The sequence below is a fragment of the Aethalodelphis obliquidens genome, unplaced genomic scaffold (assembly GCF_003676395.1).
Source record: "Aethalodelphis obliquidens isolate GAN/ISIS:26980383/991018 unplaced genomic scaffold, ASM367639v1 scaffold6, whole genome shotgun sequence".
NCBI classification, from domain to species: Eukaryota; Metazoa; Chordata; class Mammalia; order Artiodactyla; family Delphinidae; genus Aethalodelphis; species Aethalodelphis obliquidens.
Genome location: NW_020837950.1, coordinates 1,635,998 through 1,657,558, shown reverse-complemented (window position 1 = coordinate 1,657,558; position 21,561 = coordinate 1,635,998). Strand labels below are relative to the sequence as shown.

Here is a 21,561-nt window from a genome sequence, read left to right as displayed (position 1 = left end):
ATCAACTAGGTTTTGGGTTTTTTTTTGTTTTTTAGTTTTGTTTGTTGTTTGTTTGCTTTTTTACTTTATAAGAGCCTCTGAAGACACCACAATATACATCAGTAAAAATAAAAGTGATCAGCTCCCAGGTTATGAATTAGGATCTCATCTGTCAAAAAGGTAATTATGACTTTTAGAAAAGCATTACTGCTCAGCTCTGGAAGAATATGGCTCCTTGGATTCAGTGGCTGAGAGGACAGTATGGTGGCCATGAGAAGGTCTAGGCAGCAGACGAGCCCTGGACACCTAAGTACTCTCTGTAGAAGCTTCTTGGATGGAGGTCACAAACCTGCTGAGCATTCGCTTGTAACAGATTTCCCAAATGTTCCACCAGCTCTGAAAACGTGGGTCTCTGATTGGGCTCCCCATGCCAGCAGTCAAGCATGGTCTGGTACCTAGAGAAGCAAAACACTGATGTCATTAACCGTCTCTTTCCTCCTGATCTGACGCTGACAATAAGCACTTGAATGAGTAAATATTTATAAAGAGTCCACCATGAGCCAAGATGCTAAAGAGGGATACGAAACTACGTAAAACACAGAACCCTACGCTTGGAGCATCAAGTGTGTATCGAAAAGGAAACATCATAAATCAACATCTAGTACAAACTGACTGGTTGGTATAGATAAAGTGCTGTCATTTCAAGAAGGATGACTCTGTGCTTAAGATTATCAAGGAGGACCTCAAGGGAGAAGTAAGACACAAACTGGGCCATGAAGGAGGTACCTATAATGGAAAGTCTTCTAGGCAGGGAGAATTTCTGTGAGCAAAGGAGGATAGAGAAATACTTGTAAAGTCTTACATTTCGGGTGTGGTATAATCAGGAGCTCTCATTCTAGTTCCTTCTTTCAATCTCCTACAAAATTCCTCATCAATCTTTACTCCAGGATATGGAGAAGCACCTAGAATAAAACAGGAATGGGGCATTATTATTTTTAACATCTTTATTGGAGTATAATTGCTTTACAATGTTGTGTTAGTTTCTGCTGTATCACAAAGTGAATCAGCTATACATATACGTATGTTTCCTTATCTCCTCCCTCTTGCACCTCCCTCCCACCCTCCCTATCCCATCCCTCTAGGTGGTCACAAAGCACCAAGCTGATCTCCCTGTGCTGTGCGGCTGCTTCCCACTAGCTTTCTATTTTACATTTGGTAGTGTGTATATGTCCATGCCACTCTCTCACTTCGTCCCAGCTCACCCTTCCCCCTCCCCGTGTCCTCAAGTCCACTCTACGTCAGCCTCTTTATTCCCGTCCTGAGGAATGGTGCCTTATTGATTTGATTTTCTCTTGCAGAAAGCCCTGAGCCCGATTCTTCAACACCTTCTTCACATATATATCTTTTGTTCCTTTCTTTCTTTCTTTGCTTTTTTAGGTTTTACAACCCAAAGCTTCCAAGTAAATTTCATCCGACAAAGGTGGAATACAGGAGAGGGAAAGGCGCACTGGGGTCACTGACTTTTATCATTTTATTTGGAGTATGGATGGAGAGACAAAGAGAAGGGACTTACCTAAGGAAAATATTTCCCAGAGCAGGACACCAAAAGACCACACGTCACTCTGAATTGTGTACACTCTGTCAAAAATTGTTTCCGGGGCCATCCATTTCAAAGGGAGGCGAGCCTACAGGGGTAGAAGACAAGGAATGAGAACCCTACTTATCAAATATCTGAAGGAAAAGCTTCCATTGTCCCTGGACACAGGTCCTGAGGCTTGCTGAGAGGAGTTTGAATTCTGCAACTTAACAGATCACCGGGTGCATCTCTGAAACTTACATCTCCTTTTCTGACATAATCAGGGTCTTTATAAATATCCCGGGCCAAGCCAAAGTCACAGATTTTAACCACATTCTTCTCCGACAAGAGGATGTTTCTCGCTGCCAGGTCCCTGTGGATACACTGCAAAAAGAATCGTGTGCATTAGGACTCAACATAACTGATCTCTTCCACATCTGTTGTGACCTCATGCTTTAAAAAAAAAAAAAAAAAAAAAAAAACCCACATCAGAAAACCAACTGATTAACAAGCACTGGGTTAAACATCTTTTATCAACTCTTCCGGAAGAAAAGTCTGTAAGTTTCATTGAGGCACACATCTGCTTATTCCATAAACAGCCCCAGACTCTGGAATTAAATAGTTATGTTATAGCATGCTGATGGAGTCATAAATAGACTTCTCTTGGACACAATTAAGAATGTGTTTCTGGTCACATCCACACATCCCTTTTGCCTGGCACCATATACGGTTAAAACGTGTTATTCTAAGGAGGCCCTAGAATGGGGTTTATTTTGAATGAATGCACGGAAATCAGAAACAAGGGGCTCTCCTTGGTTTGGTGCCCTTTGTTGGTTTCTCTATTCCATACGTAACCGAAGCTGGACAAGCTCTGAGAAACAATTCCCAGTGGGGCTCACCCTGTTTTCAAAGCACTGGCTTATCATGGAGGTCTGTGAAAGCACTCTCAGCCTCTCACTAGTCAAGGGGATTCTCTGGTACACGATAAAGGAAAAGCGAATTCTCCTTGGCTTTCCTTCTGTTCTTTTCTGTTCCTCAGTTTCTCTCTTCTCTGCATCCCCCTACCTTCATGTAACTTCCTACCCTAAGAAGCTTTAACTCCACCTGATAGATTTATAAGAGAACAAGAGTCTCAGGGAACATTGAGAAATGAATGAAAGGCTTAGATGAGAATTCTTATGTCAGTGGAGGAGTGATGTGTGAGCCAGGCATTACGGACCCCTTACACCTCACATCTGTAGAGCACTTTCCTCTGAACGAGGCACAGGAAATATAGCCAGTATTTTGTAATAATTGCAAATGGAGTGTAACGTTTAAAAATTCTATTAAAAAAATTTTTTTTTTAAAAGCACGTTGTCTGGCGTGATTGATCAAGACAGGAGACTCCAGAAAACACAGTCCTTCTTACTTTGCCCCGAACTGAAGAGCTTCCTTTATTAAGCAACCAGGTGGTATTCAAGAAATTCAGCTGGTAGATGCAAGGGAAGTAAAAGGATCCCCCTCCACCCCTCATTCCCTTCCCCGTCAAAGGAACCCTGACTAAATGGCAGGCTCTGGCCTTTAAAAAAATAATAAAATAAAATCAAAATCTTTAAGAAGGGCAAAGGGCCTTTCTCTTTGGAAAAATCCGCTAAGATCCCACTTCTCTCCCTACCCCTTGGAAGAGAGAAGACAAGAGCTCTTGGGCAGAAACCTCGGAGATCCTGAGGCTCTGAAAGCGGTGACAAGCTTTAAACTCCAGAAAAAGGCATGCGTGAGGGATTTCACTCTAATTGAGGAAAAAAACACAAAGTAAAAACTTTAAGTCTTTCTCCCGCAGGTAGGCTGCAGCAACTGCATTCTGTCAACTGGTCATTTTTCCTGATACTGAATCTGAATTTTTCTTGTTTAACGTAAAACCATCCCTTTTACCCTTTCCGAGGGGTGCCTCCCCGGTGTTTACAACCTTTGGAATGTTTGTAACTTGTCACGTATCCACCTCAGCCTTTGTTTGGCCTACTTTTCTAATTTTAGCTCTTTCAATCGCTCTCATCTGAAGCCTGTCCTTCCTGGTTTCTAATTATGCTACTACCAAATACTTTTTGATGGATGGTGATGAATATCAAAGAAATGAAAAACAGATTTGTGCCAAGATATCTGCAAGGCTCAGCCCCTCACCTCTTCTAGGCCATTACTCAAATGCACATTCCCCTAAAGCCTTCCGTGTCCCCTTGGTTTAAAATCAATGTACACAAACACAGAGGCATATGTCCACAGGAACATAACGCTCCTGTATACTCTATAACTCTTCCCTGCTGATTTTTCTCCACAGTACTTACTCCCATCTAGCCTATCAGGCATTTTACTTGTTTATATTGTTTGTTCCACCCACTAGAACATAATCTCCATGAAGGTGGAGAGTTTTGCCTATTTGCTCACACAGTGTCCTTAGCGCTCAGAAGACTGCCTGCATTTAGTAGGTATTTATCACATGAATTAATTTCGTGAACTCCTAACACCACTTTAATGAGCAGAAATGGGGCCTCCCCAGTAGAGCTCTCTTAACAGTGCTCCAGCAGTGGTGAATGAATTACAGTCCCAAACAAACACCAATGGCTGGCACTGGACACCTCATTTGCAAATCTGTGATGTGAAGAGATACTCTGTCTCACCTTCCGTGATGCCAAAAACTCCATGCCCTTAGCCACTTGGAAGCTGTAACAGATGAGATGCTCCAAGGTCAGGAAGTTCTTGTACACATCTTCAGAAACTGTCAGAAGATGCAGGAGGACAGAGATTGGTATTTCGGCCAGAAACTGTTTGTAAGTTTGATAGAGCAATCTTCATTTTAAAAATTGGGAGTTAAATTTCAGGAAACAGAAGCAGACAGAAAATGCTTCTATCTTCCGTAAGTATGCTGAATCCTGGTATATTATTAGCCTTCATCATACCCCTTAGCAAAAATATTGGGTTTTCCATTTTAGCCAAATTGGACGAACAAATCCAGGAGGCAAAATGGAGGAAAAACTGGCATAGGTAACAGGGGGGTAAAAGCAGGCTTTTATAAATTTGCTGTTTAAAGTGTTGTGTTTTTTTCATATACCCAGAGGGATAAACAATAGTTTTCATATCAAGAACTCTAAAAATAAAACAACAATATCCAGGGTCATTGAATCTTTTCTCTCCAGGTTTTGTCCCGGGACAAAGGCCAAAGGTCAAACCATAATCTACAATGGCTAACTAAAAATACCAGTAATATATTTACCTTTCTCACTTTTAAACTGAGAAAGGGCTGTAAACACATTAAATCTGGCCTGTGAGAATGCTTTTTTCCTTCAAGGATACGAATGAGAGAAGACAGGAACATCGAGAGGAAGATGAATTTACGTAAATTTGTGGTATTTACTTCTGGGCAACTAGTACAAAGAAACACTAAGACATTAATGAGCGTTTCAACATGATCTCTTAACTTTGGTCAGATAAGATAAGACATGGCTTCTTTCCTGAAGACAAATACCAGAGCAAATGAAAACTCAGCTGTAATAATAACCTTGTAAGTATTAAAAAGACTCCGAAACTTTTTCTCAATGACTTTCTATGTTCAGGGCTGGAGGGCTCCCCATGAATAATTAGTGAAACTCTTTCATTTTCCAGATGAAGAAATGGAGGCAAAATTCTGGACCAATGCCCCCTCTACTCGGACTGACTCCCTCAAGCCCTTGGGTTTCCAGCTCTCTGGCCACCATTTTGTGAGAGAGAGGACAGGGCAGAAGTGGCTCCACTCAGTGTGCACCCAGTTATGCGAGGTCCAGACAACCTCCCCACGCTTTTCTAGACCAAGTTCTAGCCTCACACTGCCTGCTTGGCTTCTACGGGAAAGAAGTCAGTTTTAAGTTCTCTCTGTGGCCTCATGTCAAAGGGAACAGAAGCAGGTTTCTCCCACTATTTCATGATTGAATTCTTCTAACTCATGCCTCAAGAAGACCCAAATGTCAGGAAGTCCCATCTCTACCTCCACAGAGCTGTCTCTGCTCCTTCTGAGGGAAGGAGATATACAGTGTATCCTGAAGCTGGAAGAGGTCCTGAAAGTTAGGCTGGGAACACCGCTCCACTCATAAAGAGCACTAAAATATCACTGGAAGCATAAGCGGATAAAGAAAAGTGTATTGACCAAGACTCTTCTGACGAAATACGGAAGACTTGATAAGCCACTTGGGGTAGAAACAACAGATGCCTACACTGCCTTGGAGAAGGTTGGGTATGATTAACTGAAGGACTTCTGTTGTGCTGGTGAAGCAGACAAGGTGGGACTGAACCGCTGTGGACAACGGGGAGGCTGGATCAAACACCAGAGAGCCTCCTTTGCCCATCCGGAAGATGGCGCTGAGCCTCTCCTGCTGACAAATGTTGAACCAAGACTTGAAGAGTGTTGGTTTGACTGTTTGCCAACTGCTTAGCCCTCCTGGGGGACCGAGATTTCTCAGGCTAGCCATGCTCTGCCTCACCACGTAGCCTGCTGCTTATTGAGACCTTCCGCCCCTCACTTTTGGGGAGACTGAATGAAACCCTCCTAGAAATTTAGGTCTCTTTCAAATATTAGGTAATACTGGATTTTTCCAGGACAAAATTCATTGTAACACCCTGTCACCTCATCTGTTCCTACAAGAGCATGCATTCGGTGCAGAGGAAGCAATGGCAGGTACCTTCCTCTTCCTCCACATCACTGAGGGATTTCTCCTCAACAAATCCGGAGCTGGCTGAGCTCTGGCTACTGGTGATGCTGTCCAAGCGGCGTTTAGGATCCACGGTGATTTCCCCAACGTATTCTTTCCCTTGCCGGAATCGTGCCCCTTTAGTCTATAACGAAACAGTTGAACAAACTCCATGAACACCAGAAAATCTCTCCAATGTAGTTAAACTACAGAAACAATTGTAACTATTAAAAGAAGATGAGAGACATCAATTTCAGGATCATGGAATCTCTGGGCTGAAATTTGGGGCAAGTGTTCTACATAATAGATTTTCTTCCATAAAGCCTGTCTCTTTTCTAGCTTAGAGATAAGGGCCTTGTTACAAGTTTCACTCAGACACACTTCCAACATTAGGGCACTTTTGACACTGGGATTGACACTCCATAGGGCCACATATGGCCAGGGCAGAGACAGAATAATCCAGGGCTGTCCTTCCACCTGTCATTCCCTACCCTTAATCACACCCAACTTCCCCTCCTTGGCATCATCTATAATGGGTCAGTAGATTAGAGTCACAAAAATAAAACATGAGAAGTATGTGTCCTCCAGAAGGTAAAAGAGGAAGTTACAACAGCCAAGAGGTAACATGAAAAGATTCCTCACAATTTCTTTGCAGAATTTTACCACTTTGAGTTTTTCTCCATTTTACAGTGTGACCACAGTTGAGTTAGGAAATGACATACCTTGTAGGGGACAAACTCATTTCTCTTGCTCCTTAAGTAAGTTGACAGGTTTCCAAACTTGCAGAATTCCACAATCACCATGAGTGGCCCTGCAGACAGCACAGCATACCAAGAAGAGAAAATGTATTTGTATTTTCACTCGTTTCTCACCAAGTGTTTAAGATATCAATGAGCTAGAAAATATCACAGAAGAGGCTACACCCTTTCACTGGAAACAGGATCATAGAAATCAGCTGGCTGCAATTCCCTTATATTGTAACTTTTCTTTTTCCAAAAGGCAATTCCACAGAAGATGAACCAAAATTTCAGAAGAAAATCCACCCACTTGCTTTTCAACACAATCACCTGAGATGACTCCATTTTAGGGGGGCACCACTCTTAAAGTCCTTTGTTTTCAAATTTGGAGGGAAGTTTACTCTTCTCCTCTGAACACCTATTACATAAGTAGCAAACTGTATTATAATGATGTAGTATTTTTTAATTCATGTTCTACAATAATTTACAGTGCCCATTAAACCTCCATGAAATATATTTATATATAGGAATCTGCCCAAGTTTCCTAAGTTAAGGAAACCAAGGCCATGGGAGTTGGGTGGTTTCCCTCAAATACCAGCAGAAAAGTATATGCCAAAATCCCACAGCCAGAGCCATCTATAGACACTCACCCCCTGGCTTGGTACAGGCACCAAGAAGATTGACCACATTGAGATGGTGGCCAATATGAATGAGGATCTTGAGTTCAGACATGAGGGCTCGGTGTTCGCTGTGTGTTGCTCCTTCTACAAATATAAACAAAGAGGGAAATCATACATGAGGCATTACCTTAGGAGGATTAACGCCGCACGATGTGCATCTGTGCAACTTTCCCTCCAGGGGTAATACAACTGTAACCCAATTGACAGGCTAGCTGCATTGAAAGACAAACATAAATTATATTTTATAATTCTAAATCGAATTCTTTAAGTGCACCCAGAATGTTTGATATTTGAAGGAAGCCACTGTGAGGTCTTTTGCAAAGTGGAGAATACATCTGCAAATGAAATCATGCCCAGATTTTCTCCTTTTACAAAACTGGATTTTCACATATCAGGTTTACTATGCTTCTTAGGGCCTGATTATTTCAGTGCTTCCTCGTAAGGAAGCAACACCATGTATTGCTCATGCGTTAGGGGCTATGCTGGAGTTCCCACCAATCTGTGCCGAGCAGGAAACTTAACAAGGGCCAGCTGGCAAAGCCAGTTGGCACATGAGGCCGATGAGGCTAAGACTGTGAGTTTGATCCTGTACAGACTGGTACACTTCCCTCTAATTCACAGACGTGGTCCACACCTCAGGCCCTGATGAGCCACCTCAAAATTACATACTCCTCGGCCACAAGGGAGAAACGGCAAAAGGAGAGAGATGCCTTCAAAATGCACAAGACCTATTGGCGAAGGGTCAGTAGCACTGTCTCCATCCATGAAAGCACGTGAGAATTCTAGCAAAGAGCTTTATACGCATCACCCCCCCAAAATTAAAACGGCAAGACCAGAATTCCATTACGGTTAGGCTTGACAATTGTTTATGAAACTTTTAATTTTAAAAATGTCCCCCTTAATCCTTTTTTTCCCAGCACAACCATTCTTATTTTGCATATTGCCTTTTATATGTGAGAATCTTTTACGTATTCCAGTTCTAGGGAACATGCTGGTTTTTGCATGCTGCTATTTTTACTTATTACATCAAATTTCTTTTTCCGTTTCTTGATGGTCTGTAATTATCTTACTAATGCACTATAGTACACTAAGAAAACAGTTTTGATGTAACCAAGGTATTTTTTTCCTATAGCCGGACTACTAAATATAGTTGTACAAGCTGTGATCTGTGCAAGGGCTCCCAGGCAAGGTGGGGCGGTAGGGGAGCTCAGACCCATCCCAACTTTGCCTGCCAGGCTGTGGACCCTGACATGAGTCTATAAAAGAGGAAATTTTTATCTAGTTTGTACAAAGGCATCGTATAGTCTGGCTGCATGTTTGGCTCGTGGGCCCACCTAGCCACAGAGCCACTGATACAAGCCTTTCATCATGTTTAAAGATGGGATGAAACAGATAGAGGGATACATCACCATAGAATTTTGCTTTTACCTTTCAACATTTTGACAGCCACTGTCTTGCAGGTTGCTGTCTTGTCAATTCCAAAGGCATCTGCTTCAATCACCTGCCCAAAGGCACCACGGCCAAGAGGCTTACCTAGAGTCAACAACAAAACAGATTTGGACTATTTCATCACCAAAGCGATAGGCAAAGATTCTGACTTGATAGGGTGACCATACATCCCAGTTTATCATGGACAGTACAGTTGACCCCCTTGTCCTGGCTTAATAATTTAATACCCCCCTCTTCACCCTCTAAATGTCCTGCTTTGGGTGATTATACAGGGACCCTACTTCTAAGTGACTAAAATGGACGATTACTCAAATTCAGGAGATGGGATGCATTTTCTGAACCAGGATCCAACATTTAAATAGACCAGATTTGTCACCAGCCTAAAAGAGGAAGAGATGGCCTGGTAAACCCAATATCAAATTAACATCACTTGAAAACACACCTAGTTTCAGCCGGTCTCTGGGGAATTCCCATTTGCTGGCATCATAAGGCAGGCGTTCACAGTGCTCATCCAGGGGGAGTTCGTCTGGATCCATGACGATGGATAAGTAGCCCGTCTTCAGTTCCCCTCCACTGGCCTGGAAAGCATTGCTCCTTCCGGTCACACACACCCTGTTGTCTGGCTGTTGTTCTCTGTGCTTGTTATTGTTGTTTATAGAAGCCCCATTCTTGGTGTCTCATTTTCTAAATGGCTCATAGTGTGTGAGAGTAGTCCTATTATAATTCTGCTCCCAGTGTCCCCTCGACCCCCAAATGAGCTCAGAATTTAATTCTTAAATCTTAATTACACTAGACAGTCCAAGCCCATTTCTTCTCTTGTTGCTTCTATCAATTAAAGCCCAGTGGTCTAGCCAAAAGCAAGTGGGTAAGAAGGTTATTGTATAGAAATAAAATTGTGCCTGTTGAGCCAATAACAATGGGAAGAATCAACTCAAAGAACCCCAGTCAGCTTTCATTAATCATGAAAACCAACGTGCAAGGGACGGAAGGGAAATGATTTCGTTACCCGCTTAACGGTCCGTAGAACGATGACAAGAAGTAGCCAGAAGAACATGGCAATCACTGCAGTGCCGACTAGAATAATGACTTCCAAGTTTGTCTTTTCCTGGGCACCTGGAAAGACACAAATGAATGAGCATCAACAACTGGAAACTCATACCTTTTGATATAAAATAACAAAGTTCCACACTAAAGCAAAATCTCAATCTTACCAACTCAGGAAAATCCTAGACAATAATAGTCACAAACCTCTGACTTGAATGGAGTTTATAATATTCTTAATGGATAATTTCAAGTTTGCAAAACATTGCTCATGAAAACTTCCAACAGTAAAATTCTAAAGTAATTAAGAGAGAAATATTAATGTCCTAAAAGACAAACAGAAAGCATTTGGAAGAAGAGCAGCCTTTGATGGAAAAAAAAGCCAGATCATGTTCTATAGAGAAGAAAAGTATTCTATTTGGGGAAAACAAATGTTTGGTTTTATGCTGTTGGTCTATATTTTGATCTGTATGGAGTTTGCGGAAGGACTGTTTAAGAAAACAAGTAGGGAAATAAATGCAGTCCTTTGGCCAGAGAGCTATTGGTGACTAGGCACCTACGAGATGCTCATCACTTTAGATATGTCATGTCACTCAGTCTTCTCGACAACCCTCAGTTTTCAGATGGAGAAGCAAGCTCAGAGAGGTTAAGCTACTTCATCAAGGGCACACAGCAAGTTGATGGAATGGTCAAGAGTTAAACAAGGTCTGTCCAACACTGGCTAACATTTCACTACCCCATCCTTGTGTGGCAAGAGCCTCAGTGAGGAAAGTGAAAGAGCTGAGGTGAGTGCCTCAGGCGTGGCCTGGCAGTATGAGTTTAAACATACTCAGGAAAGGAAAGAGAAGAGAAAAAGCTGGAGGTCAGCAAGGAAAGCTGCAGATGTTCAGGACTCCAGAGGACAGCTCTGAGTGGGGAAAATTAAGCCCAGAGGAAGCTTTCAACCCGGAGTGATTAGCACAGTGGTGACAGGAAGCAATTATCACTTAGGCTCTCCCATTGGATGAGTGCAGTGTGAATCAAACTGGGCCACAAGCTGTGACAGTGGCTCAGGCAGCCTCAAGAAGACAGAAAGACAAGTAATTAATTAGTTAGCAAAATAAGAGTTATAGTTGGGAGACAAGCACCAAGTATGCTTGGAAGTAGATTTTGTTTCTCTGGTGGTCTTACTGAGGGAATTCTCTATTTATACACAGAGATTTAAAAGTCTGTTTGTTCATAGTAAAAAGTTCAAAGATTCAACTGTCTATATAAGTTGGTGCATTAATATTCCCATATGAACATTTGGGAAAGTAGCAGGAGCATTAAATATTTACCTCTTCCTTTCTTAGTATTCTCTTCTGGTGAGAAGTAAATACAATCTCTGTGCCAAGGTTACCTAGTTAGGCCTCTTGGTAACCAGCTGCAGACAGCTAACAGAGCTGAGGCAAAGCATGGGAGAGAACTGGAAGTCTCCCTTAGGATTTTGCCTAAAACATGTAGCACTTTGAAAGTGACAAAACCACCGTGTCACTTGAAATCTTTATTTGCAAGTGCAGTTTACAAAATGGTAATAAGCCTATAGATTTGAAAAGAAGTCAAGGTATTGAGATGTAATACTTGGCAACATAGATTTGACAGACTAAAGGAAATAAAATCTAGTCTTTGAGAGACAAATTAGGATGAGTGCATAGAAATCCATCAGTTCCTCCATCTATCACCACCCCTCTCTTTTCCCCTTGCATACCATTCCTTCACCCACATAATACAGTTTCATTGTCCCCTGATGGGTTATTTTTAAAAAGACATAGGAATACACTTTTGAAGATAAAATATTCTGTCACAAATTCACCTTTCCCATCTGAGAAAATGCCAGATTCACATCATTCCTGCATACACATTTAGATAAGAACCCAAATTTTCTACATCAGAGAAGCAATGGTCTATTGTTCACAAATGAATGTTAATTATCTTTAGTCCAATAAAAACTATGAACCTTTGTGACTATCTAGATAGCACCGACTTTCATGACTAGGCAGCAATTCTACCTAATAAATATAGAGGCATAACTTTCATAACAAGGTAATTAAGCCATTCATATGAAGAGAGAATCAGGGAGAGGAGGATATTCCACCGGCCTGGCTAAGAATTTTTCCACAGTGAGAACTGCGGGGATAGAAATGTGATGAGAGCAGAATTAAAATAACATTAATTATGTTTTCTGGTTAAAATAACACATACTTATAGTAGAAAACATACAAAGTACAAAGAATATTAAAACCACCCATAACCCTCCTGCCCAAAGTATATGAGTATATATAAGATACAAGCTAATTTTTTTTTTTTTTTTTGCGGTATGCGGGCCTCTCACTGCTGTGGCCTCTTCCGTTGCGGAGCACAGACTCCGGACGCGCAGGCTCAGTGGCCATGGCTCACGGGCCCAGCGGCTCTGCGGCATGTGGGATCCTCCCGGACCGGGGCACGAACCCGTGTCCCCTGCATCGGCAGGCGGACTCTCAACCACTGTGCCACCAGGGAAGCCCAGATACAAGCTAATTTTTTTTTTTTTGTGGTACGCGGGCCTCTCTAATTTTTAAAAACCACCTGATGGTCTCTGAATTCCCACTGACCTTCCACTATGAAAAACGCCTCCACTTTTGCACACCCGAGAACACTGCATGCCTGGCAGGTGTACAGGCCTTCATCCTCCTTCCTCACCCTGCGGATAGTTAGGTTCCGGTTCCCATCTTTTAGCACGATGCCTGAGAAAGGGGGAAATGGATGGTTTTTATTTATGATGTGGTCTGGTAGAGTTTTTCAGGACAAAAATCTTTTTAATGTAAATGTTTCCCTTTATCTTGGGCTATTATCTAACTCTAAAAAGAGTCATACAGGGTCAACTGCTGTCTCAGCTCCCCTGGCTTCCAGGAGAATTCAGCAGGCTCTGAATACTCGGGTTCCGAGTCTATGAGATGAGCCAGACCATGGGCAGTAATACTGCTTTCTGTTCTACCTAAAACAAATCAAGAAACCATATGGATTTTATACTGTAGGACACTTCTATGTGGAATCTAAAAAATAAAACAAACTAGTGAATATAACAAAAAAGAAACAGGCTCACGGATATAGAGAACAAACTAGTGGTGACCAGTGGGGAGAGGGGACAGGGGAGAGGGAAGCAAGATAGGGGTAGGGGATTAAGAGGTACAAACTACTAAGTATAAAATAAACAAGCTACAAGGATATATTGTACAGCACAGGGGATACAGTCAATATTTTATAACTATAAATGGAGAATAATCTTTAAAAATTGAGACTCACTATGCTGTCCACCTGCAACTTAAATAATATTGTACATCGATATACCTTAATAAAAATAAATAAATGAGTAAATAAATAATTTTTTTAAGAAAGAAATCATATGGATTTTCGTTAATATCTCTAGGAAGATTTTGCAGCCAAAAAGAGACCGACATGCTCTATTCACCTGAATCTTCCACAAGCGTCTCATTATCTTTAAACCACGTAATCTGTGGAGGGGGATTCCCAGACGCTGTGCAGGAAACTTCGATGGTTTCACCAATGCTTGTTGTCTGGTTCTCCAGGTTTCCTGTGATTGTAGGTGCCATGCGCTCTATGCACACGCACACACAAAAAATCATAGGACATTTAGTTATAAGTTTTGAAGTGGTTTTCATATCAGTAAACTATTAAACCATTTAGTAAACTGTTAATTTACTAAGCCAAAAATACACAGACGTTGATAACTGGAGCATTGTTCATGGCGTAAAGTTAAATGAAACAGGTCAGTCAGTTCAGACAGATTACTGCATCTCTCTGAACATTCACATTAGTGATTCAAGCTGGTAATCACATCGCAAAATAGAAGTTGTCACCCTTGACTTCCCTCCAGATGAATAAATAAATTCTAGCCAGTGACACACAAGAATTCTGCCCTGTTTCTCTTGGAAAGTACATAACTTCAGTGTAATTCAACAAAGAATGCCTTATATTTATTTGACACTTTTTGCAAAACTCATTTGTCCTATTTCTGTTTTTCACTCTCAACCCTATGGTGGGCAGTATTAGCCTTATTTTGCAGATGAAAGGGGTTAAACAACTTACCCCAGTCCTTATAACTAAGGAAACAGTTGAACTCAGAATTTCCACTAAAACACAGACAAAACAATGATAACCTAAGGAAAGTCAAAGATTTTTAAAAAATGAAGCCCACAGGTACTCATTTAAATGTACAGGACAACTTTAGATTTAACCTTTCCTACAAATCATCAAAGTGCTGTGGAAATATCTTGTCCAAACCAACTGAACATCGAAAAGAATCCTGCTGAGAGAATCCACTTCAACATTTAGCAAAATTAGATTACCTCAATGGTGAACTACGCTGGGGCTTAAGCAAATGGACTCTAGTCTATTTCCAAGAATAATTTTTGGAAAACAACTTGGGAGTCCTTAGAGAGCAAACCAGCTCATTGTGAGCATGTATTTCCTGGGCATGGCAAAGCCAGGAACCTCCTTCACATCTCTTTCTGAATTTTTTCACTAGCTTGAAACCAGACCGGTCACCAAGATGAACAGAAAACCATGATCATATATGGGGTGTGATTTGAAGGGCCTTGGGATGACTTCACTCAAAAACATCTCTTCTTCTGACACCAGAGTCTCAACACTAGCAAAATCTGTCCTAGTGCCTGTTTGAAAATACCTCTTAAAATATGTCAAGGCCTTTGAAAATATTATTCCTCTAAAACTTTGGTATAAATTAGTTTATCTGGGCAGTTCCCCCTTCCTGACAGTTAAAAAAAACCAAAAACAGAACACATGCACCCTAGAAACTAGGAAGGGACACTAGGGAGAGGAGAAAATGGAAGGAGATAGCACTGAGAAACTCCCCAAATTTGACTGATTTCCCCAGAGACAGAGCCGTGTCTGCACGGATTTTGTGCAAGGCGCGGGGTTAGAGGAGGTATAGAGAGTGACTTGGTGTGGGACTTACAAAGCTTTCTTGCACTAAAATGCTCATTTCATTGACCGTGAGCTGTACCACAGAGGTACAGGCACTGAGTGCAGCATCCCTCCCAGAGGCTCTCACAGGTCTTAAACAATCCCATCACCACACTCTTCAGGCAGCAGATGTCTTATCAAGCACGCAGTATGTGCCACTATGTTCTATGCCTGGAGCTCAGCAAGGAGTAAAACAGAAACAACCCCTGTTCTCATGGACACAGAGACCTCACTGTACCCCACAGCCCAGCAGTTGTCTGTGTTCTCACTCTGTCCACCACTATGAACTTCCGGCACCCTCCTAGCTCATGGTAGGCATTCACAAATATGTGTCTATTTAAATAACTGAATGCTCAAGAATGAGGCAGAAACTTCCTTGGTTTAGGGGAATCCCTTGCAGATAGTAGTGAGTGACCCCACCATCAGGGTTGGAAAGAATGGGGTTATTTTCTCTTTTTAATACATCACTTCACCACGATTAGCTTCCTTCTGACTTGAGGACTTTCCACAAGATAAGTGCTCACCGATCTACTTCATAAGCTGCTAGAGGACAATCTTCACACAGCCCCTGAAAGCATTACATTTACGGCATCCCAACTGCTTCTGGATGGTCCAGAGTTACCTCCCTACCTAGGACTGTAAGCTGCCTGGCCACGCAATGTCTTTTCTTGGTCTTCCTGTCCTGAGCAAAGCAGATGTAGTCTCCTTGGTCCTGCAAGGATGCATTCTGCAACTCCATGATCAAAATGTCATTTGTGCTATTAGAGATCATCGTGGCGTTCATTCTCCAAAGAGCATCCAAGTTCTTGCAAACAGGTGTGGGCAGCTCTCCCACGTGGATGGGCAGAGCCTGTGGGCCAAGTTTGTACCACGTGAGGTTCTCAAACATAGTTCGGTCCGCGGAGCACCACAGAGACACGCTCTCCTGCTCGGTGGGCTGGGTGCCGGGTTGCAAAGTGATTTCAAAACCCTCTGAAATGTAAAACCCATGCTTAGAAGACAGTGATTTAACTTGGGCAGCACACTATTGCTTCCTTGTTGCCCTCAGTCTGCGATAAAGCCCCAAGAGAGGTGAAGCTCTGGCATTCCCAGAAGATGGAATACAAGGAGACGACCAAACTGGACAATTCCAGATTCAAAATGTATTATTTTGCCAAAATACATTATTTGGAAATGTAAATGAATTCCTCAGATATACAAGAAATCTCCACTTTGAGCTCTAAGCACGGTTTTTAAGATTTAACCCCCCCCCCCAATTCAAAGCAGATAATTATAACTTGGGATTTAAAAAATTAATTCCTCATTAATATATAACACTCACTGACAGGAGAGCTATGTTTATTATAGTGAATTAGCTCAGACTGAAATATTTTATTCCATCCAGTCAGCTAAAGCTGAGCCATAGAATTAAGATGAACAAAGTTGGTAGTATTGGGAAGGCACTGTTCCAATGTCATTACAATTGCCTCCCCCAAACCCAACCTTGTCAGCTCTTCAACAGCAAGTGCATAAACGTTGACTGAACCTCACTAAGCCAAGCACTGTGCTGCACTGTGATGACAAAGACAAAAATATCACGCGGGACTTGAGCTTCAAAAGCATGTGTGAACCCATGCTCCCTCTCCTGTGAAGTCAGATGTACTGACTTCACGTGAGCCCAGGAGCTACCTGGGGAACTCTCCTTTATGAACAAAAGCATCAATTAGCCATCCGACTCCCCTTCCTAAAGCCACGCCACTCATGGGAATGGCCAGGACAACAGAGTATCAGACAGCCCAGCCCCTGGAGAGCACTTACTGGTCACGTGGAAGGAGATAACCCTCTCTCCTCTCCCAGCTTTGTTCACCGCTTCACATTTGTACAAAGCGGATACATTGGCTGCTTGGATAACAAGGGTACTTACAGTCTGTGAAAAAAACAAATTCCAGGCCATAAACAATGGAGGCTGTGTTTATGCACGTGCATTCAGACTAAAAGTCAGCATCCCCACCACTGCCGCGATCTGCCTACGCCATTCAGACTCCAGCACTGACCACGCACGCTCAAATCTGTGCAATTATAATTATGCTGGTGCAGCTCACACATCATACAAAGCGAGCTTTGGAAACCATGGAATAAAGAATGTGTTTTAATACAACATTACATACGTTTTCTCATTTTCATGTTTATAAAATCAGAATTACCATACATCCCATGTACAGAGTTAATGACATATATGTTTTATTTTTCTCTGATACAGTAACAGTAAGTCAGTGGTGTTTCTAAAAGTTAATGGTGTTTTCAAACTGACTTAACATGCTAGTATTTTATCACCCAATTTATTTGATGATCAATCGCCCATATTCCTCACACATTGATATTATTTTACCCTACTTTCACTCCATCCTTCCATAAAAGAGAGACAGATTTTCAAATTAAAGAACTTCAAACTCACTTTGTTTTTTCCTTCAATTAGGGCAAATTGATTTTTGTTGACTTCGATATTGTTTCCCCCCTGGAAGTCCTCCACGTTTCTCCATTCTTTACAGGTATGTGGGTTTGTCGTTAAGGCAGCTTGGCTATAAGAAAGAGGTAACAGATGATATCATGACTTAATTTTTCTTTAATTCATATCAATAGCAAGGAAAGGAGTCAGACTTTGGTTATTACGTTCTTAGAACTAACTTCCAATGCACGCTACCACGTTACAAGACTTGGCGCCAATTAAAAATAGGCCTCAGCAATGAAGGAAAAGGTTCTAGGTAGATTCATTCAGGATACAGGAGGGAAGCAGCTATTCTGGGAACAAACCTCCATTCATAAATTGGATCGACAAGACAATTCAAGTTAATTTAGTTCAAAGGAAGGCAAGGAAACTAAGAAGCCATTGGGCTTCTTAATCTCCCTGGGACTGTGGCCTTTGTGTAGGAAATGGTCAGCATCTGAGGAAGAAACTAATAGAGGCCATCTCAAAAACAACAACAGGAAGTGAACTGCTTAGGGTGGTGGTGGGTGACTTGTTGTTTTTTTCCTAAGGATGTCTGGACTTGTGTTAGGACCTGATAAGCCGGGCCTGAGGCTCCGAGGTCCTTGCATCCATCAGCACTTCCCTTGAGATGTACCTTCTCACAGATAAGGAGACTGTGGTATTCACCGGTTGATTGGCATAAGGAGAAAAACCAAAGACTGGCAATTAACAAAGTGAGCAAAGAAACTGCATTCAGAGAGATGGACATCAGGGCCAACCCGAAGAGAGAGCTAGCTAATCTCAAAGCGGGATACCCCAAGGAACGACATCTCCTAAAGACGTAAGCACAGAGAAAGACGGAAGGAGATTAAGAGTACCACTTGAGGGATAACCTTCTTAGAGATAGTCTTCTTGGCTTAGAATGGTGTCATATCGTAGCTTGGCTATGTCCATCGACAGAGGAATAGATAAAGAAGATGTGGTACATATATACAGCGGAATACTACACTGCCATATAAAGAATGAAATAATGCCATTTGCAGCAACATGGATGGACCTAGAGGTTATCATACTAAGTAAGCCAGACAAAAACAAATACTATATGATATCACTTACGTGTGGGATCTAAAAATAAAACAAATGAATAAATATTTTTTTAAATGCAAAAGAGCAGGAAAAAAAGGATGTGACCCTACTCACATGGGCTGGTATGTACACTCTGTTTCCAGCTGCCAGTACCACTGGATGTGACTCGGGGGAGGAACGGCATAGACCGTGCACGTCAGCGTTTGGGAGGTGCCGTACTGGTAAGAGTCCACGGGAGAGATCAGAGATTTCTCACCAATCTGGGGTGGGACTGGAGATGGGAAAGACAGCTTTTGAATTGTCAATCAGCTTTGAGGAATGGAAAGTAGAAGTTTTCAGCAATTAAACCTGTGTTTTTCCAAGCATAGAATTTTTGCCCCCATTTGCTTTTTCAAAGAACATCTAGATTTGGAGACAGGACACCTGACTTCTAGCGATACTCATGATAACAATAATAATAAACTAGTAAGTTGAGTGACTTTGTGCCAGTCTCGCCACCCTGTGCCTCACCATTTTCTCGTCTACATTACAGAGATTGTTCTCCTAATCCTCCCAATTTCACAAGATCAGACAAGGCTCCAGGAAGAAAAGAGTTGTGAATAATACAGTGAGTACATGTATTATGTACTGAGTATTGTTCTAAGCGCTTTACATCAATTAATTCATTTAATCCTCACAGCCACTGCTATTGTCCTCCACTTTACACATGGGAAAAATTAAAAAGTGAAATGACTTGCCCAAGGTCACCCACCATGCCTGCTTCTCCATCTCTCCCTCCTTCTTCCCCTTCCTTCCTTTCTCCCCTCCTCTCTCCCATCCTTTCTTGTTTTCTTCCCTTCCTCCCTCCATTCCTTCTGTGTCTTTTCCTCCTTCTCTCCCTTTTTTCTCTCTTTCTTTTTTAGGCTCCAAAGTCATTAATGTGAAACTATCTTCTCATCACTACCAACCTAAAGCCTCAGATTATACTTTCAAACCTTGACTTCTTTCTTTATCTTTGTTTTATAGAGCAGGGTAAATGCTAGGGTGAATCAAACATTTAGTGACTTCCTGGATAAATGAGATAGAGTTATTCACTGTCCATTTTTACATCTTTATTTCTTGTTCCTTTCCTTCTCCCCACCCTACTTTTCAGCTTCCCAGCTTCTCTATACTCCCCAAACTCCTACACCCAAGTGGCTCCTAAGTCACATTTCTGGAACCTGTTATCTTTAAAATACTCCCCGAAGCTGATGTCCCCGCAAAGAAACGAAGCCAAGCTCAGAAGACATACAGAGCTTGGCAGGATATACAGGGAAGCACCTTAATGTCACATGAGAAGATCCTGAAGTTTTAATCTGCCATGACAGTAGAAAGCACAAAGAATTACAACAGAGAGGCATTTCCCAACCTGTGTTTGGAGCAAGATATTAATGGATGTATGCGGGAGGGGTGCTCTGGTCAAATAAGTTTGTTAAACCTTGGCTACTCTATGTCTCCCACCCACCACTGGAGAATGGCAATATACTATGTCCATCAACTTAGCATCTCCCACATTTACTTGACCATGATGTCCTTTTCCTCCCCACCCGGAGTACTTATTGTAAATAAGTATCTTTCAGTTTGGAAAAATAAAATTCAAACCATTCTTAAATCAAAAACTTAAATATCTCCGCCTTTATAGCCTCAGAGTCAGATCCCAGACTCCTGTTGAAAAAAAAATTAAAACACTTCCAACCAGCCAACAGTGTCCACCTGCAAAAGCCTTCTGCATTGGAATCTGCCTGTGCATCACTGATACATCAACCCCCAAATCAAACTAGTAGCTTCCCACAAAATTCAAGAAGAGTCTTAAACATTTGCATGCCAGGAGCACAATTCAAAGGTACTGCAACTGGAGCCTGATGACTGTCCCTGTGGGCACTCTTATGTCACAGCATTTAGCCATCGGCTGAACCATCTACTTTAGGCTCGAGTTCGACCACCAACTGCATCATTCTCATGGCCTCTTAAGCAAACATGTCCAGAGCATACCGCCCCACACCTCACTTCAGCCGCACTGTCGTGGATCATTTTTATACACCAGAGCTACTCATGATGTGAGTGAGGCAGAGACACCAAAGGAACGGTGGCCTGGCTGTTCAGGACATAATCATACTCTTTATAATAGATAAAGAGAAGGAAAACTGAATGGACTCACCATTCACAACCAGAGATACCACGTGGCTCTGTTTCTCCTTTGAAATGGGATTGGTAAGGATGACAGTGTAATTTCCTGTATCTTTTTCACTCACTTCCATAATAGTCAGTACGTGCCCCACTTTAATTGTGTGATTGGACTCAATGGGTCTTCCATTTTTATACCTGTGGGGAAAAACAAATCCCAGAAATGAGTCCAATCTAAGGATTTGCTTTCACGTGGAACACGGCTTTGCATTTATTTCCAGTCGTTACCATTTTATTTCTGGAGGAGGGTAACCAAGGCACTTCACAGGGACTCTGACACGGTCTCCCACGGTGGCTTCCACCAAAGATTCCATGCCACTACCGAAAGCAACAAAAGGTTTTTCTGGAAGAAAATAAAAATAATTTTTCTCATAAATGGCAACTTCTTATAAACGGCCATTTGGTTTAGTTTTTCATTTCAAGTGAAGTGTCAAAGACCTTGGGGGTCTAAGTCACTGCTGTTCAGAGAGTCCCCATCTCACCCTTCTACAGGTCCCACTCCAGGTTCTCCCTCACCTGTGGTCTCTGCGTTAGCTTTTCTCTCTCCCCCAGTCTGCTCCACAAGTCTACTGAGCACTCAAATCTCACTCAACTCAAGCATTTGCTTCTCTGTGAAGTTTTCCCTACATCTCCTCTGCTCCCATGACACCCTATACATACCTCCCATGTGCCC

The 21,561-nt window shown here is 42.0% G+C and overlaps 1 protein-coding gene across 3 annotated transcripts in view; it reads right to left on the bottom strand.

Annotated features, from left to right (window-relative positions):
- Positions 1–21,561, bottom strand: part of KDR (kinase insert domain receptor) — a 45,622-nt gene that overhangs the window by 10,184 nt on the left and 13,877 nt on the right. For all 3 annotated transcript variants that reach the window (XM_027102924.1, XM_027102925.1, XM_027102926.1), the window contains exons 8-26: positions 21,117–21,231; positions 20,863–21,026; positions 18,801–18,957; positions 17,589–17,712; positions 16,952–17,060; positions 15,785–16,126; positions 13,620–13,766; positions 12,763–12,894; positions 10,119–10,225; positions 9,555–9,690; positions 9,092–9,196; positions 7,634–7,747; positions 6,969–7,057; positions 6,238–6,391; positions 4,207–4,304; positions 1,817–1,939; positions 1,553–1,664; positions 842–941; positions 329–434 (exon numbers count right to left, since the gene is read on the bottom strand). In XM_027102924.1, coding sequence (XP_026958725.1) covers positions 329–434; positions 842–941; positions 1,553–1,664; positions 1,817–1,939; positions 4,207–4,304; positions 6,238–6,391; positions 6,969–7,057; positions 7,634–7,747; positions 9,092–9,196; positions 9,555–9,690; positions 10,119–10,225; positions 12,763–12,894; positions 13,620–13,766; positions 15,785–16,126; positions 16,952–17,060; positions 17,589–17,712; positions 18,801–18,957; positions 20,863–21,026; positions 21,117–21,231 — 2,534 coding nt within the window. The remainder of the gene's footprint in view (positions 1–328; positions 435–841; positions 942–1,552; positions 1,665–1,816; positions 1,940–4,206; positions 4,305–6,237; positions 6,392–6,968; positions 7,058–7,633; positions 7,748–9,091; positions 9,197–9,554; positions 9,691–10,118; positions 10,226–12,762; positions 12,895–13,619; positions 13,767–15,784; positions 16,127–16,951; positions 17,061–17,588; positions 17,713–18,800; positions 18,958–20,862; positions 21,027–21,116; positions 21,232–21,561) is intronic.